We start from the raw sequence: 18,369 nt of genomic DNA, 5'->3' as shown, positions 1-18,369 counted from the left end.
TGCCACCATGCTTGGCTATTTTTTTTGTACTTTTCGTAGAGATGAGGTTTTGCCATGTTGCCCAGGCTAGTCTCGAACTCTTGAGCTCAAGGGATCCACCTGCCTCAGCCTCGCAAAGTATTAGGATTATAGGTATGAGCCACTGTGCCCAGCCCCTGATGCTTTTACAAATATATATATAATATGTATATATATATAAAAGATAGGATTTTGTCATCCCCCTGCCCCTGCCAAGAACCCACTCTCTCCCCTTTGGGGTGACTTCACTCCTGTTGAGAATGCATGGTTTCCCAAGCCTTCTGTCCAAAACTGAACCAGCTCCCAAGAGGCCAGGGAAACAGCTGGTTTGGACACGTTTGGTGCAGCCCAGCATTTGAACAAGGCTACAGCCTTGAACAAATGGAGAATTAAACACTCTGACCCCAAGGTGAACTAATTCCACAGAGGCACTGGGGTGGGGACTTCTGCAAGTGAGATGCATGAAAATCCAACCAGCACTTTCCACTCTCCTCCTCTTGAGTTCAGGCTCATCTCAGAGCAGGGCTTGTCCCCAGTAGCTGGTGTCCACCATGGCTGTCACAGTAGAGTGGTGCCCAAGGATGCTCGGGCTGTGAGTCCCTGAATCAGTCAGCATCCTGCTGTCCTGATAACAGCTCACTGTCCCCCACCGGACCCCAACTCACCCAGGCCAAAGTGTGCCACGGGCTCCATCTCACACAGGTAGCCTGAGCCCCCGTCGATGATCCTCAGGTGGGCCCCACTCTTCTTGGTATAGAGCACGACCTTAGCCCCCCTGGCAAAGGCCCCAAACCGGGTGCGTGGCACCACTCGCAGCCAGTTGTTGTTGAAGCCCTGCAGAGAGGGTGAGAGGCAGACACCCGGTGGGCATCAGCGTGGTGGGTGGGAAGAGCAGGGAGCCAGGGAAGACGAGAGGGCGAGAGGGAGAAGAAGGAGGAAGAGAAGAAAGTGGGCAGAGGAAAAAGATAGAAAGAGGAAGCCAAGCAAGAAAAATGAATGAGGCAAAGACAGATTGGCTGAATGAAGGAGAGTCACTGCAGACAGAGGAGACAAAAGCCGAGGGACTCAGGGCACAGTGTTTGGCAGAGAAATGATAGTGGAAGGCAGAGAGGCAAGGGCTTCTCCCAAGGCGGCCCTTCCTGAGCTTCCCGGTGCTGCTGGAATTTACTTCCCTCCTCCAGGGCCCGGGACTTCCATTACCCACCATGCTGGCCAAGCCAGCACCCTGGCGCCTTGCCCTCACCAACTCAAGGTACCCGACAGCACACAGGGCTGGGATCTGTGGCTCCTGAGGTCTTAGCGCACCTGATTGCCCCGGAAGACAGACAGCGGCTGAGCCATGGACTCTCCATGGGACAAGATGAGGTCCAGCATCCCATCTCCGTCGAAGTCGGTCACCACACCCCCTACAAACAATGCAGATTTCACCTCTGGCCGTAGCCCAGGAGACCCACAAAGGAGAGACGCTCCCAACCAAGTGCAGTATCCACAGCCCTGGGCGTGGGAGCCAGAGAAAGCACAGCACCAGGGCAGGAAGGCTGGGGCTTGGCACCCATCTCCTATCCTTCCTAACAGCAGCCTCATGATAGGACTCACGGGACAGACATTTCCTTCCTTCCCTTGGTCTTTGCATGGAGAGGGTGTGTGCAAATTACTCAGACCACATGGTCTTCTTTCTGGTCTTTCTATTATGGTTTGAATAATACACACCTGTTATATTTGCACAGGTTTTTTTTTTTGTCAATTTATCAAGTGTTTGCATATACATAGGCTCCTTTTGATTGTCATTACGACCCAAAGAGGTGAAGAGGGCAGATATAATTATCCTCATTTTATGAATGTGGAGAACAAGACCCAGACGGTAAAGTCGCTTTTCCAAGACCACAAAGTGACGCAATGGCAGAGCTGGGTTCTGGGACTCCTGGCCCAGTACTCTGTCTGACAACAAGCTGAGGGCCAAGAGGGGAGGAGTCAGATGGCAAGATCCTCTGCCTGACAGCAGAAGGGGCTCTCTCCTCTCCTTTCCATCCCCACCTGGCAAGGCATGGCCAGAGAAGCTCCTGCCCACAGACCCACAGATTCCCATTCCCCCACCCCCCATCAGCCTGGGATTGGGGGAGTGGACCATCCTCTCCTTTGCTTCCTGCCTGGCCGTCCCCAGGGTTCTCCCATCTCCACTCTCACCCCTGCCCTTGAGTCTCAGCCCTCAGTGTGGCAGGGACAGGAGCAGCTCTGCTGTGGGACTGGCTGCCCCATCCCTCCCACCCTCACCCCAGTGTATGAACAGTGCTAAGGGGGCAGTGCAGGCCAGATCCCCCAGGTGCCCCTCACCTGTGCCCCGGCCCTCAGGCTCCAAGGCGTCGCCGGGATTGAGCTCCTCGATGAGGGGGTCTCCGTGCTCCCTACGGATGACGCTGCAGGAGAGGAGACAGGCTTGCTCTGGTGGGGTCTCAGAGGCCGCTGGACGTGAAGGCCCACCTGCTTCATTCTGTCCCCTGAGCATCCCCGGGTCCCAATGTGCATGGGCTGCCACCTGGCTGCTCACGGAGCCACTCTCTGCTCCCAGGCCCTGCCTACACTCTGCCTGTTCTCTGCCTGGGTTTTAATTTATGTTGGTAAATATTGATTTTTCCTTCTCTAATGGATGAATTATAGGCAGCCTGGGGAAGGGCAGTTGATGGATGAAGAAGGGGCAGGGACACAACTACCTTCAACCCACCTTCCTTGTCCTTCAAGTGGCCCCTGGGTTTCCTAGTTCTGGGTGCTACCCGGGGTTTAACCCCACTCAATGCTACCTCCTCCATGCCCTCCTGGACCATCCTGCTGGAAGCAATCCCTTCATTCTTCATGGGCTTTATCACTTTCTGCCTGTGTTACAGCTCTGTATAAATGCATCTGATCTCCCCTGGTAGAATGTGAGCTCTCTGCAGGCTGGGACCTTGCATTATTCATCTTTGCTTCTCTTGCAGCATCTAACACAGTGCTTGGCTCTCAGAAAGCTCCAAGCACATGTCTGCAGGATACAAAGGTGAATTCCAGAGGCAAAGAGAAGAAAGGGGTCCCTTTGGGTTGAAGCGATTCTGTTTGGAACTCTGAATCTTGATGTTATTTATTTCAGAAACGTCTGCTAGAAAAGTCCTGCTCTTTCTCTACACTCAGCTGATGATGGCAGTGAGCTTTCCTCTAGAATTTTTCTCACTTGTTGTATTCTCACAGCCTTGGGTGCTTTGCCCTAGATGTGTGGGGCAATGATGGGAAGGTAGGGTGTAAGGAAGAATTGGCATCGCACTTCCTACCACATTGCAGGTTGCATGTGAGAAACACCAGAGGGCTGTCATACAGCCATAGCTTCAGGAGGTGGTCGGAGTCCCCTGAGCTGGAGCCTTTGGTGGCTGGGTGGCAGAGAGAGCTGGCAGATGCCCCATGAGGTGGGCTTGTGTGTTGGTGTGCATGGGTGTGCTGCCCACAGTCCCTTTGACCATATGTGTCCTGCAGACTCTGCCACAGCTGTGCAGAGACACTTCTTGGTTCAGGTGACAATGCAGTTAAGGAATCCTAAGGATAACACCCAGCAATCAATTCCACTGCATTTCTGTGTTCATTGAACACATTCTTAGGCAGCAACTATTGTGTGCCGGGCCCTGTGTGAAGTATGATGTGCAGCAGAAAGGATGGAGCTCAGAGTCCGTGTCAACAGGAACCACCGTTCAGAGGGCTGAAGGCCCAGGGAGAGTGGGACATGGGGAGTCAAGAGTTGGGGAAGCTCACCCAGATTTGGGCAATCAGGGAAGGCTCCCTAGAGGAAGGGTCAGCTAAGCTGAGACCACCATGGTGAGTGAGCACATGTCGCTCAGATGAAGAGGGATAATTGGTGGCTAGAGGGAGTGGGCAGCCTGAGGGTGAGGCCTGGCATAGCCCAGAACTGAAGGAAGCTTGCTGTGCCTGCTGCTTAGATGTAAACAGGGAAGTAGAAAGTGACGAGGCTGGAGACGCAGCCGAGCCGGGCTATGTGGATTGTGTCAAAGAGTTTGGACTTCATGCAAAGGCAATGGGGAGCTTCTAGAAGGTCTTTGGTGGGAAAGGGGTGTGGCCAGACTTGCATTTTCAACGGCTCTCTCTGCAGGACTAGAGACAAGGAGAGCAGCTGGGGGAGGTGCAGGAATCTCCGTGGGAGACCAGGAGTGGTGTCATGGTGGAGAGTGAAGAGCAGATGGGAGACATGGCTAGATGCAAAAGGGGGTGACCCTGCACACCGCAGTTGGCCTAGGAGTGTCCCTGTTCATGCCTTTTTGCCTCTGTGATTCTTTTTCCTTTTTCCTTCTTTTTTTTGCTGTGATTATTAAGAGAGCTCCCTTTCACTCTCATTGACTGTTTGGGTGATGAGTTCTCTGGATGCTGCAGGTATCATTAAAGGACGTGCAGACTCAAGCACACTGAGGCTTTCTGTCCCCACAGAGTGCCTGGCATGTTCCTGGAGAGCACCAGGGCCAAGGAGCCCACAGTGCCTGTTCAGTGACAGGTGAAAAGCCCCCGTGGTGTGGGACAGTTGGGGGTTAAACTTCCAGAGCTGCCAGCTGAGTGCCAGTCCTAGCTGCAGCCCCTCTCGCTGTCCTCTCTGCTGTGTGCTCAGGACCCAGCCATCTGCCATGGGGACTTGGGGCACAGCCACGTACCTGGGAAGTGGCTTCTGCTGCTGCTGTGTGGAGGCAAACACACTAACCCATTGGGCAGCCACGTGGTGACTTGCTCTGTCCACTGACAGCTCTGGGCCAGCCTGTCTTGTCCTTCCTCCCAGCCCTCTCTCCCCGCTGCAGGGGACACTGGGAGATTTGAAGCAGGCTGGATGGGCAGGATGGGCAGGCAGACAGAGACTAGGTTCTCGGGCCACAGAGACTGGAGCACTAGATTCCTCAGTGCTCAGGCCTCGTCCTCCTGGCGAGTGACACTTTATTAGCCAGAGAAGGAAAGCAGTGTCTCTGTTAACTAGCAATTGATCTTCTGCAATTAATCTGGAAGTTGTGAATAAGCTTTTTGCAAGGCACCTAATTAGTAGATCTAGCGCCTTTGGGGGGTGATTACATCCAGTCAGGATTGATGCTTTGTTAATAATTATATTTTAAAACACGCTTAGTCACACTCATGCCTTTTAGCCTAAATAGTTGGGCCCTCCCGGGAGATGGGGTAGGGGTCTTGCGGGGCTGAGCAGGTGATCTGGACCATGTCCTGGATCCAAGGCCCTGGCCCACCCTCCTTTCTCCACCTGGTCCTGAGCCCCATTGGAATGTTTTAGGCCAGGAACAGGGACATCTCAGGCCACATGCCTGTCCAGGACTCCACCTACGCAGGACTCATGGGGAGATCCTGAGCTCAGTTCCCCAACAGTGGTTCTCAAACTTCAGTGTGATGAGAATCACCTGGTGCCTACTGTACTTGTTAAAATACAGATTCCTAGGCCTCACCCCCTGAGATTCTAAGTCAGGAGCTGTGGGGTAGGTCCTGGGATTCTGTACTTTAAGCACTCTGGGTGATTCTGATGCCAATGTTCTCTGGACGTCCCCTTGGAGAAATATTGCCACAGCAAATCCAGCCCTTCCTCCCTAGACACACTGCTCAGAGGCCTGCACGTTCCCTCCATTTCTGAAACCCTTTTCCTTGTCTACCAGGAACCTTTGTCATCCAGAATTTCCCAAAGGATGGTTTGCAGAACACCAATCTCAATACAAAAATCTGTGGAAGAAGTGCCCTGTGATCTGGCCTATTTGGAACACTCCATCCATCTTTTGGAAAATTAAAATATTTATGGTCAAGTTAAAGGTGCTGAGAAGTCCTGCAGTAAATAAACCTGCATTTACTTGGACCCCATAACCCCTTTTCGTGGTAGTGATTGGACCCCGTAGCCCCTTTTTGTGGTAGTGATTGGACCCCGTAGCCCCTTTTCGTGGTAGTGTGGCTTTGTATCTTGTGGCGCTTGGGTTCTGGGCACACTTTGGGCCACATTTCCCTTCCCTTTCCCTGCAATAGCAGAGGCCGGCTCCTTGGCCAGGCTTTGCCCTGCGTTCCCACAGCCTCTCGCCCAGTCCTCGCCCTTCCTTCCTTTCTGTTTCTTCATCAGGGGACCTGCGCTGACCTTGGCCTGACCCCCTGGCCCTGGGAACCCTCCCCTTCTGATTCTTAAACCTTCTCCCTGACCGTTCCTCCCACCAGCTGTCAAGGGTGAAGAGCCACAAGCCAGGATGGAGCATCTACCGGAAGAGGCGGTTGGCTGAGGAGCTGCGGTAGGCGATGTTGTTGAAGAAGATCTCCAGCTCTTGGTCATTGTCAAAGTCGGCGGTGATGACCGTGCGGACAGGGGAAGGCATGGAGAACTTGGGCGAGGCGATGTCCTGGAGGAAACAAGGCTGGGGGTCAGTGGCAGGAGAGTGGGCTCGGGCGGGAGGCCAGCTCTCCTCTATGGAGTGTGGGGGCAATTAAAAATAAGAGACAGCCCAACCCAACAGCTCCTCTCCTGCCTCCCCCAAAGGACCTGGGGGCTGCCTTTAGGACCACACAGACCTCAGGCTGCTTGTACGAGAAGAAGGAGGGAAGAATAACAGTCGTGATAGGCACCAGTGAAGTGCTTAGCCGATCCCTAGTCTGGGTCACACCTGTCCATCCCTTCTGTCCATCCCTTGAGGCAGTACAGACATTAGCGTTCCCATTTGACGGGTGAGGTAACTAAGTCCTGGAGAAGGAGGGGAACTGCAATGTCACAGCTACTGAGTGGGGAGGCCAGGGCTTCTGATTCTGGACTCTGTGCCCTTTCTCCTAGGCACCCTTCCTCCTCTGTGCTGAGTCAGAAGCTGGGTGGGCACCAGAAATCTCTCTGCATCTAAATCCAGGCTCCACCACTGACTAGCTGTGTAATCTTAGGCAAGTTACTAACCCCCTCAGATCTCACCTTCCCCATCAGTTAATGTGGGAATAGTAATAGCTGCCTGGGTTGTGAGGATTGCATGTAAAATGCCTGGCACAGAGCTGGCATGAGACAGATCGCTGGCAGCCTGTCCTACCTTACCCACCACCCGCCTCAGGGAAGGTGAAAGAGGTTACCTGTAGCTGTGGATTTGGCTGCCTCTACTACCTTACGTTGTTTCTTGGGAGCCTTTTTATTTTTATTTTTTTGAGACATTTGCTTTGAGGGGGTTGCGGTATCAGCTACACCTGTCCAGGACTAATGGGGAGACCCCAGGCCCAGGATAGCCCAGCTGGGACTCCAAAGTGCTGGGAGGGCCTTGGGGGACCAGGCAAAGGGTCCCAGGTGTGTTTTTGCCTCTGAAATAGAAGGAGAGCTGGGAAGGGCAATCTTCTGTTTCTGAGTGTAATATCCTCATCGTAGGTGGGTTTTTCCCCTAAAGACCCTAGGGGCCTGTCTCAATCCCAGGGCCCACATGGAGAGGGCTGAGAAAAGTACAGCTGGTGTGTCTGGGAGTATCCGCTACCTGACTTGGGCCTGCTCTCAGCCTCCTGCTGCAGACCCTGTTTGGCAGCCACAGGGATGAGCAGGCTGGGTCAGTGGTCGAGCTGCCTGCTCTGGGGAGGCCAGGGAAGGAGGCTGTCTCCATCAGAGCAGTAATGAGGTTGAATAAGCCTGGCCAGCTGGTCAGGGTGGGTTGAGCTGGGCCTTAAGAGCAGGGAGCAAAAAGACCCCAGGATCTCTAGCCATTATGATTCTATTGATCCTATAAAAATGGAAACCTCCCATAGCCCCCTTGGGGTTGCCCTATTTGATGCCTGAGCTTCCGAGATAGTGTATGTTAAGCTTAGCACAGTTCGTGACACGTGGAAGGCACTTGATAAATAGGGCATTTATGTATTATTATTATTATTATTATTATTATTGCTCCTGAGAGCTCTGGGGAGGGGCCATCGGAGGAGTTAACAGGGTTCCTCACCCTCAGTGCATTGGCGTTTGGGACTGGATAATTCTTTGTTGTGGGGCTGCTCTGTGCACTGCAGGGTGTTCAGCCCTATCCCTGGGCTCTGCATACTAGATGCCAGGAGCGCTCCCTTCCCCAGCTGTGACAAACCCAAATGTCCCCAGACATTGTTGAATGTCCCAGAGGGAGGGCAGTAAGATCATCCCTGTTGAGAAGCTGGGTGAGAACAAGAGTGGAATAAAGATGGAAATCGTCCAAGATCCCAGGACGAGCTGCCCTGGGTTCAGGCATGCCTCCTCCCAGCCCAGAGAGCCTGAGTCTCAAGCCTTAGCAGGGAGGGAGTGGCTGGGCCTGGGCGTCCCAAGGTGGCTGCTTATAGGGAAGGGACTTGGTAAGGGTGGCCTCTTCTTGGTTACACAGACATGAGGCTCCTGGGGACTTCCCTAGGATCATCAAACCTCAGGAAAACCCTGGAACTTTCCCATTTCCTCAGGGGTTTTTGGCAGACCTAGGTATCTGCAGAACAGTCCTGGCTCCCTGAGATCAGCTTCAACCAGCCCATGCCCTCTGTTGCCCTCCCTGAGAAAGTCCCAAACCCATGCCCCTCATGCTGGTGGCACCTCCATCACTGTCACTAACAGCCCTTTTGAAGAATTCTTGGCATCGGTCTATCAACAGCTCAGGGAGGAGGCACAGAGAGGGCTCTGAGGCCACCTTGCCTGCCATCTGCTGTTTGTCTTTAGGGGCAGCTGTTGGGAACTCCGTGGCTTCAATTTTCCATTCTCTCCACCACTTTGCCCTTGGTCTGAACGTCAGTCAGAAAAGGTCTGAAAAGCTGAGGCCTGGCTTTTCTGGAGTGTGCAGGGGATGCCATCCTGTATCCCCTGCACACTCCACAAACACTCACCCTGCTTTAGCTGCTGGATCCTTTCCAGGAGCCACCAGAAAAAGTGGCCTGGATCCAGAGAGTGCAGCCCACCTCCCAGGACTCCGGCCCACCTCGGAGGCTGCTCTCCCACCTCTGCTGACCTGGATCTTCCTACTCTTGGCTCCAGAGCTCCTACAGCAGCCCAGCTGTAGTCCCTCGTCCCCTGGTGTAAACTTCCTTGTCACCCCACCCCCACTCGGGGCCCTGAGAGCCTTGAGCCCTGCTCAGCCTGGTGGGAGGAGCGAGGCAGCTCCCTGGCATGCCAGGGCCCCCTGCAGTGGTGCTGTGGGGAGGAGTGAGGGAGAGGCCCCTTCTTTTTATTTTATTTATTTATTTATTTATTTGAGATGGAGTCTCGCTCTGTCACCCAGGCTGGAGCGCAGTAGCATGATCTCAGCTCACTGCAACCTCCGCCTCCCGGGCTCAAGATTCCTGTGCCTCAGCTACCGGAGTAGCTGGGATTATAGGCACGCACCACCACACCCGGCTAATTTTTGGTATTTTTAGTAGAGACAGGGTTTTGCCATGTTGGCCAGGCTGGTCTTGAACTCCTGGGGTGAGGCCCCTTCTTACCCGGAAGCGGACCTTCCCATGGGCGCTCATCTGCAGATAGAGGCGGTGGGGGCCATTCCAGTTGCCATAGACAATATCCACTTTGCCATCACGGTTGAAGTCAGCCAGGGCGACACCTCGCCCATGCTGGTGGGGGTCGTCCACACCTGGGGAGGGGAGGCAGGAACTCTCAGGGTGGCATCCCCTGCACACTCCGCAAACTCTCACCCTGCTCTAGCTCCGTGACAAGCAACTAGGGAGGGTGATTCTCATCTTGTTCCCGGGAGGAGATACGGGAGACATAGCTGCAGTCTCAGAAGCTCTCTATAGGGGCAGGAAGTGGGACAGTCATGTGGTTGAAGACCCGAGACTTGTGTTCAAGCTGTGTTTGCCCAGCATGCATATTATTTTTACCCTGTTTGGGGAGTGGCATGGGTTGGGGGAGGGAGACTGGGGGAAATTCTGGAGGACCAAAGGCTCTTCCTGGCCACCCCTAACACTGCCACTGGAAGACATTAAGCTGATCATGCCACTCTTTTGCTTAAGCTGATCATGCCCTCCAATCCTCTCGGGGAAAGTTCTAATTCCTGCCTGGGGAGCACAGGGCTCTGCCTGACCATGGTCCTGTCCGCCTTATCTGGTCTTGATCTGGTCCCACTCTCCCCATCTTTCCAGCTCCTGGGCCTTTGTTCAAGCTGGTCTCTACCTGGGATGCTCTCCCTCTAGCTCTAGGTTACCCAGCTCCTGGTTATTCTGCTCTTAGCCACAATGTCACTTCCTCCGGGAAGCCCTCCCTGACCACCCATCTGAGACAGCTCATCTTGCCCGCTCTGTCAATCTCCCTGACAGCCTCTTAGTCTTCTCCTGCAACATGTTGATCACAATGTGCAGTTACGTTCCTTTGTGGTTGACTTGTTAGGGTCCGGTTTTCCCACTATCCCTGATGTCCCATGAGGTCAAGACTCTCTTCTTGGTTCACCTGGGTACACGCAGCATCTATCTCAGGGCCTGTGGTTGCCTGGTAGTTTTCAGTAAATACTTGCTGAATGAGTGCACAGACATAAATACCATGACAGAAGGCAAACCGGGGACGTGGGTGACAGCAGAGGAAATACTACAGCCACGACAGAGAAGCCCACAGCATGCCTGGCGAGATCTGGAAAGTGAAGCCCCTGTGCCCAATGCCACCTGCTTATACTATCCACTGAGTGGGTGCTGGGGGAGGAGAGAGGGTGGCTTTGCCCAGAGCGATGGCCTGACCTCCTAGCTGCCCACTGGCCAGTGCATAGCTTGAGAGACAGAGGTGAATGAGACTCTAAGCACCCACCCACGTTGACTCTTTCAGAGGACAAATAGCTGTGGGTCATCAAGCTCTCTGGGATGGCAGGCCACAGGACAATGTAATAGGCCGTGGGGATCAGAGACCCCAGGACACAGGGAGCTCTTGCCAGAAGGCAAGGTGGGGCCCCCTGAGAACCCTGGAGGCTGAGTGTCCTCCTGGGGGAGAGAAGGAGCTGGGGGAGGTGTGGGAAGAAGAGGCAGTGAGACTTGAGAAAGAGGGTTTGCAGAGGACCAGGGGCAGCCTCCAATCCCTAGGATTAATACTCCATTAATTCTCTGCCAAACTCCTCAGCCCAAATGTCGGTGGCCTTCTGCATTGGCCCATTTCTCTCCTATCTATGAGGCACCTTGACAAGGAGCTGGTTCCCTTTCACGGGAATAATCGGTGCCAGGCTGCATTTCACAGCAGCATCTGTTTGGGTGATGAATGCCCTCTTGACATGTCTTGTTAAACCTCTGCAATCATTCTGACTTTCAATTACGGGCCTAGCACCTTGCCTCTCTCCTCCCGCCTGATACCTTCTCCCACTCCAACTTGTTCGCTCACCTCTGCTTCCATCTCTTTAACACCTTATCAAATCCTCTAGGTTTTCCCCACTATCCCCTCCCCTTTGCTTTATGATTTTTTCAGCAATGAGAAAAATTGCTGCCAAAGGATAGCACTAGGAGGGGTGAGCCAGGTGGGAGGACAGGCCAAGGGAGTCCAACTTCTGCCTTGCCAGAGAAGGACAAGAGGTAAGGCAAGTTTGGGGGCTAAATGACAAAAAGCTGGGGGTGGGTGTGTGTTCTGGGCCAGTAGGTCCTCACAGTGAAGCTCCTGGGCAGAAAGCTGGGGTGGTAGGTACTCGTAAGTCCAAGAATCCAAGAGAACAGACTGGCACACGTGCAGGGATTCGATGTGAACTGCTGGCAACAGCCAGAGCTTGCAGGACCCTTGATCTATGTGTCTAGCTCCCACTCACCACTCCTGCAGGCCAGAGCTCTTCCCCATGCCCCCAAGAAGGAGGTGAGATCAAAGCTCCCATTCATTGGCAAGGTCGGGGAAAATGGTCAGGGGCACATGGGATGTAATCATATATCCGAAAACTTGCAGAAAGGGTCCACTCTGTCATTCAGCAGAATTTACCGGTGGGCACTGGATGCCAAGCCTTGCGTCAAGAATGAATAGAACCATGACCCGGTCCTTGTAAAGCTCATAGACAAACCATGATGGCAATGTGGAGCCTGAGTAAGACGTGCATGCCAGGGGCAGCAGGAGGAGGAAGGACCAGTCTCTGCTAGGTGGCACAGGGAGTCAGGAAAATCTCTGCAGAGGTGATATTTGAGGTGAACGATGAAGGCTAAACAGACGTTCTGCAGGTAGAGAAGGGGGAGGGCAGTCCAGGTAGAGGCCATGGTGGGTGCAAAGGCCCTAAGGTAGGTGGGGGATGAGTGCAGAGGAAGGAGGAAGAGCACAGCTGGGGGCCTGGGGCACTATTTTGTGTGGCTTTTATCCTGCTTCTTATTACAGCCGGATATTTTTGTCTACATCTGTTTCTAGAATGTCATTGCCTTTTCTGTGTGTGGGGTGGTCTTAGCCTGATTCAAGTGGGCATCTCTGGTTCCCAGTGTCAACCTGACACTTAGCAGGGGCTCCATGAATGCTCACTGTATTGAACTGAAAGTTGAAGATAAATGTGGGAGGGGGCCAAGGTGGGGAGAGGCAGCTTGGAGGATAAGTTGATGCGGAGAGACACAAGCAGGACTTGGAGGGTCGCGGGCAATCTCAGATACTGGAAGATGGCAATTGGCAGAAGTTTCAGACCCTTTTCCCCAGCAGCAAACACTCCCTGTGGCTGCAGTCATGGGAACTAAGAATAGGAAGTGACAAGCAGCGTTTCTCTGTGTGGTGCAGACAATGACTTGCCCTGCTCTCCCTGCAGCCAGAAGAGACCATCCTGGAGGGGGCAGAGCAGTCTGGAGTCCTCTGTGGGTCTGGGGTGAGGGGTCAGGGTGCACAGGGCATGGCTGCCTCCACTCACCAGCACTGGCTGCAGCGTCCACAAAGGTGCCATCGCCCCGGTTGTGGAAAAGGAAGTTAGGCCCATTCTCATTGTCGCAGAAGATATCCGAGGCACTGCTGCTGAGGATGGGGCCCACGCTGACGCCTCGGCCCCCTAGAAAAGACATCAACCCACAGTGAGTGGCGGAAGCAAAGCCCCAGACCCACCTGGAGGACAGGGCTGCCTCTGAGGCCTGCGGGGAGCTGCAGCGGAGGCTCCTCAGAGGAGCCTGGGGGGAATTCTGATTCCCGTGCTTTCCTGAGCCTAAATCTGGGCTCATGGTCTCCATGAACCTTCGTGGAAGGTAACAACACTGATGAAGAGGGAAGGAAGGAGCTTGACCGGGCATGGGGACCCCACACAGAGGCCAGCATCTGCCTTCCCCTTCTAAGAGAAGTGGCTGAACAATCATCTTAAATCCTAAACCCACAATAATCCTAAACCCAACTCTAAGCACGCCATTTTGGTCAAGTCACAGATCCCCCCAACAGCCTCCCAACTCTCAATTTGAGTCATACATATGCTGGTCAAGACCACTGGGTAGGTCCCAGCTTTAAGAATCTATAGGAATAGGTCCCAGCTATAGGTACACGGATGCTTACTTTGCTTTGTTTGACTTTAAACAATTACGTCCATCAATAGTGAACGGGTTGAATGGATTACAGAGCATCCATATGACAAACCATTCTGCAGTAAAAAGACTGCATAGATCCATATGGATTGACTTGGAGGAGTGCTTGTGATATATGTTTGAAAGAATCAGCAATTCACCAAGTAATGGTATTGTGTGATCTTGCTTTTATTTTTTAAAATAGGAAAATACATGCTAGTTCTGCATACACATGTTTGTGCAGAGTTATTCAGTTTGGAGAAAAGTGGGAAAGGCCACACCCCAAGCTGTGAACACTGGCTACCTTCCTTGATGGGGTAGGATTTGGGGAGGGAAAGAGAAACGATAGTTGGCCTTTTTTCTTTGAATGTCTTTGTAGTGTTTGACTTGTTGCAACAAAAACTGCTTCTGTAGTTTGAAAAGAAGAAATCCAATAAAGTATATATGTTTTTCAAAAAGGAAAGAAATCAAGCCAGCTCCACATTGGGCTTTGAAGTCTCTAAGATCAAATCTGAGCTATCCACGTCAAGAAGTCTAACCTTAATACATCCTGAACAAACCACCCCCACCCAGTGGGTTTCAAATGAAGGCTCTCTGCTTGCCAGGCCCCACCTCCAGCTGCCAGGAACACAAATCTGCCCCAGAAAGCCTTCCCTCAGCCACGCCCCCAAACGCTGGAAATACTGTGCAGAAAATGGCTTGACTAGGATCAAGACATGGATTCTAGCCCCAGCCTGGCTTCTAACAAGCTCTGTGACCCTGGGCAATTTACATTACCATTGAGCCTCAGTTTCCTCATTTGTAAAATGGGGGAGAGTCCGACCTGCCTTTTCTACTTTGGGGTTTTGAGAGGACCAAATGAGGTAAGATGCACCTGTCAGAATGACCATTATCAAAAATATGAAAGATTACCTGTGTTGGCAAGAGTGTAGAGAAAATGGTACCCTTGTATACTGTTGGTGGGAATGTAAATGAGTACAGACATTATAAAAAACAGTATAAGACTCCTTAAAAAATTAAAAATAGAACTGCCATATGATCTAGCAATCCCACTACTGGGTATATATATATCCAAAGGAAATGAAATCAGTGTGTTGAAGAGATATCTGCACTCCGAGGTTCACTGCAGCATTATTCACAATAGCCAAGATATGGAATGAAGATATGAAGTGTCCATCAATGGATGAATGCATAAAGAAAACGTGATATATATACATAATAGAGTATTACTCAGCCTTAAAGAAGAAAATCCTGTCATTTGTGACAACGTGGATGAACCTGGAAGACGTTATGCTAAGCGAAATAAGCCAGGCACAGAGAAGCAAATACACGATCTCACTTACACGTGGAATCTAAAAAAGTTGAACTCATAGAAGCAGAGAGTAGAATAGTATTTACTAGGGGCTAGAGGCAGGGGTGTTGGGGAAATGTTGGTCAAAGGATACAACACTTCAGTTTAACGGGAGGAATAAGTTCAAGAGATCCATTGTACAACATGGTGACTTTAGTTAATAAGAATGCACTATATACTTGAACTTGCTAAGAGAGTAGATTTTAAGTGTTGTCACTCCCAAAAAAGTATGTGAGATGATGCATATGTTGATTAGCTCGACTTAGCCATTCCACAATGTCTACATTATTTCAAAACATCATGTTGTACGATGAGCTGTATGAAAGGGCTCTGTGGACGCTGCAGCCTTGCTGCTCAGAGCCAGGTCTGAGAAGCAGTTGCAGGAGTGTCACCTGGGAGCTTGCTAGAAATGCAGAATCTCAGGCCCCTAATGAAATCAGAACCTGCATTCTAACAAGACCCCTGGGTGGTTTATGTGCGCATTAAAGTTTGAAAAGTACTGCTCTAAAGGGTGGTTTACTATAATAAGAAGAGTTATCAGAGCACTCCAGAAGAACTTGATTTTTTAAAAAATAAATGAAAGCTCAAGTAGACCTGTGTAAAGAAAGGCCAGGCCCACCTCTGGATGGGGCAGAGGTTTCCCCAAAGTGACCATGCTTATTTGAGACAGGGGTTCTCTTGGTCTCTAGGTGCCTCCCATCCTCTGAGAGATGCCCCCAGGGGAAATCATGGGGCCTTTTTCACCTATGCAAATAGAGCCTGCCCACCAGAGCTGTCATTTGGGGCCAGGGAGATGGGGTGGGGCAATAGCACTGCCACTCTTATTGCGCTCATAGTTAACACATTCTGGGCTGGATGCCTCCCAGATTCCTCCCAGATAATCTCATTAGCTGCCAAAGAGAGCCCAAGCCACATGAAAATGAAGCCGCTGAATTCGCATTGCTCCTCTGGAATGTCCTCCAAGACACAGCATCCACTCTTCATGATGGGAGCTATGGAGTGGCGTGGGTGGCTTCCAGAGGCCTGTCCTAAAGCCAGCAGGAAAGGATGTGGGGTCACAACCTGGGCACCACCTCTGCCCATTAAAAGAGGTGCCACTGAGTGGTTGCTGGCAGCTGTCCCTGCCCTGGTCTTACCAGCTTCTGTGAAAATCCCTTGGCCCTGCCCAGGCCCCTGGAAATTCCAGGTGGGACTCAGGGACTTGCCTCCACGCACCTCCATCCTTCTTCTTCCGCTTCCACATCCTCCAATTTCCTCTCTGCCTCTGGCTCCCAAGCTGTGACACATTCCCTTCATTTTCTACAAAGCAGGTTATTTCCCTTTTGGACAAATTTCTAAATCTTTCTAATTAACTAATTGGGTTGGGTTGAAGCCTTGTACCATTTGTAACCTGTAATTACTAGAAAATTGCCATGGTAACCACACTACTAATTAGCCACAATTTATTGCCATGGCAACCGGACCATAACAGAGATGTTACCCACACCTCCTTCTCGGCAAGTTGGCTGCATAGTTGGGGAGCAGGTGAGTCGGCAGTCAGGAAGCTGGCCTCCTGGGTGCCAGCCCCAGCAGCTTTACGATGGGGGCCCAACTGGGGGCTGAGGTGGGGCAGCCAGGTACCTGCACCCCTCACTGATGCCACAGGGAAATGACTCCCAGGTCGACAAGCAAATCGTCTTCAAACCAATAGAATCCACCCATCATTATGTAGGCTGCCATGCCTGCACCCTGCCAGGCCAATGTCAAAGGCCAATTATTCAGCAAATGTCTTCTACCAGGGCTTTCCCCTCCTCTCCTCTCTCCTTTGTCACACCCTCCCTCTCCTCCATCTCTTAAGGTTTAGTACACAACAAATTCGGTCACCCAGGGGGCAGTTAGGAACATCTTTATTTAGCTTTGGAGAATGATGTTCTAACAGGGAATTAACTCCATCTTGCATCAATTAATTCTTTTATAATTTGAGGCCAGCACATTCTCTCGGGGCTGGAGAGGCAGTGCTGGTGGTGGGAGACACCACAGCACCAGGGGTCAGAAAGCCCAAGTTTGAGCTGTGTGACCTTGGGCTCATCACTGAAACTTCCTGGGCTTCTGTTTTCTCAGCTAGAACATAGGAGTGATAATAATACTGCCTCCTTCTCGGGGCTGTCATAAATATTAAGTGAGCTGGTTTTTGGAAGGTGCCTTGGAAAATGTCAGGTGCCACATAGTCATTAGCTGGGACTATTTACCACCTGCTGGGTGAATAATATCCCTTTATTTTTCCCAGCACTTTCAGGCTTCAAAGACCTCCTTGTTCTGCTGTTGGGGTGTGACTGCTCCTCCCTGCCCATCCCTGCTGAAGGCGTCTGCTCACCCTGCCCACCAGGCTGGGTAGGGTGTGGGGTTAGAGGGGAAAATGCCCCTTCGAGGTCCTCATTTCCCCCAGCCACATTCTGGCACTCTGATGATCTGTTCATTGGGCCCAACCCCCATAGGGCAGCCTTGGTTGTCCTCAAGAACCATCCCTCTACCTCTGAGCCCTAGCACGCTGGCAATGCAGACCCAAGTACAAGTCGGGTGCAGGCAATCCATCTCTCAGACTACATCTGGGCCAGCCCTCAGGGACTGGGGGGTGAGACAGGGAAAGGTGGTGGGGAGGGAGGGTGTGCATGCAGCTGAACTTCTCCAAGCTGTGGGTCTGAGGACCCAGGGATGAGGCAGCACAAGGATTCTCGGTGCTAAGGTAAAGCCTCTTGGTTCCTGCCTGGCCTCTGCGCCTCCCCTCCTGCAGGATCATGGGAAGCATGCTCTCCAGGCCTCAGTTTCCTTCCTGTAAAGTGGGTGGGAATTGAGAAGATCTCCAAGACTGCTACTAGCTTACTTTGCAATGAATGCATCCTCCAGGGTGGACACAGGATAAGCAGGTTGGGGGCCAATCCCTGTGCCCATCTAGCCCTGCACCCTCTGCATCAGCGGAGACTCTGAGGTGAGCCCCCTCAGCCAGGGAACTTGGCCATCTGCTGAGACCTTAATAGAAACAGGATTCTGGTGAATGCCATGATTTGCAGGCTGCCAAGAGCATCCAAGATATTGTAAATGAGTAGGGCAGAAATGCTGGAAACGTGGTGCAGGAATGGGCACAGAGAGAGAGAGAGTGTGTGTGTGTGTGTGTGTACACATGCTGGAGAATGGGGTGTGAGGATCAAGTGCAGGATGGTAACAGGGTCTCTCATCCTAAATTTCCTGAAAAATTACAAGACAAGATAACTGTGTAGGTGCTGGTGTTGCCACTGCCAAGCCTTCTGGGAGCCTTCAGAGGCTGGGCAGGACTTGACTGTTCTGTGTGGCGGGTATTAGACAAGGATACACCCACGGTCATCCTTCCTGCCCTGTCTCTGCAGAATGTTAAGGCAAGGGGTGGGGCAGCAGGACAGGCCCCATCATTTGTTTCCTCTCGACAGACGAGGGATTTGCACTGGCAAAGCCTGGGGGTATAGCCTGGGGGTATAACCCAGGGTGGCTAGCCACAGGCTTGACATTTCTTTAAAATCTCTTGTGTTAGTTGAGAAAAATGCACACAAAATTACATCTCAGTTCTGTAACATATCTGTGTTTGTTTTAAAAGAAACATA

The 18,369-nt window shown here is 52.0% G+C and overlaps 1 protein-coding gene across 2 annotated transcripts in view; it reads right to left on the bottom strand.

Moving 5' to 3' along the window:
* The window catches only part of CRTAC1 (cartilage acidic protein 1), a 165,538-nt gene that overhangs the window by 29,788 nt on the left and 117,381 nt on the right, over nt 1-18,369 (bottom strand). For both annotated transcript variants that reach the window (XM_055252946.2, XM_055252956.2), the window contains exons 6-11: nt 12,777-12,911; nt 9,436-9,581; nt 6,265-6,401; nt 2,350-2,432; nt 1,324-1,424; nt 684-852 (exon numbers count right to left, since the gene is read on the bottom strand). In XM_055252946.2, coding sequence (XP_055108921.2) covers nt 684-852; nt 1,324-1,424; nt 2,350-2,432; nt 6,265-6,401; nt 9,436-9,581; nt 12,777-12,911 — 771 coding nt within the window. The remainder of the gene's footprint in view (nt 1-683; nt 853-1,323; nt 1,425-2,349; nt 2,433-6,264; nt 6,402-9,435; nt 9,582-12,776; nt 12,912-18,369) is intronic.

The sequence above is a fragment of the Symphalangus syndactylus genome, chromosome 2, assembly GCF_028878055.3.
Source record: "Symphalangus syndactylus isolate Jambi chromosome 2, NHGRI_mSymSyn1-v2.1_pri, whole genome shotgun sequence".
Taxonomy (NCBI): Eukaryota; Metazoa; Chordata; class Mammalia; order Primates; family Hylobatidae; genus Symphalangus; species Symphalangus syndactylus.
Note: the sequence above shows the minus strand (reverse complement) of the source record. Positions and strands in the feature narration are given on the sequence as shown.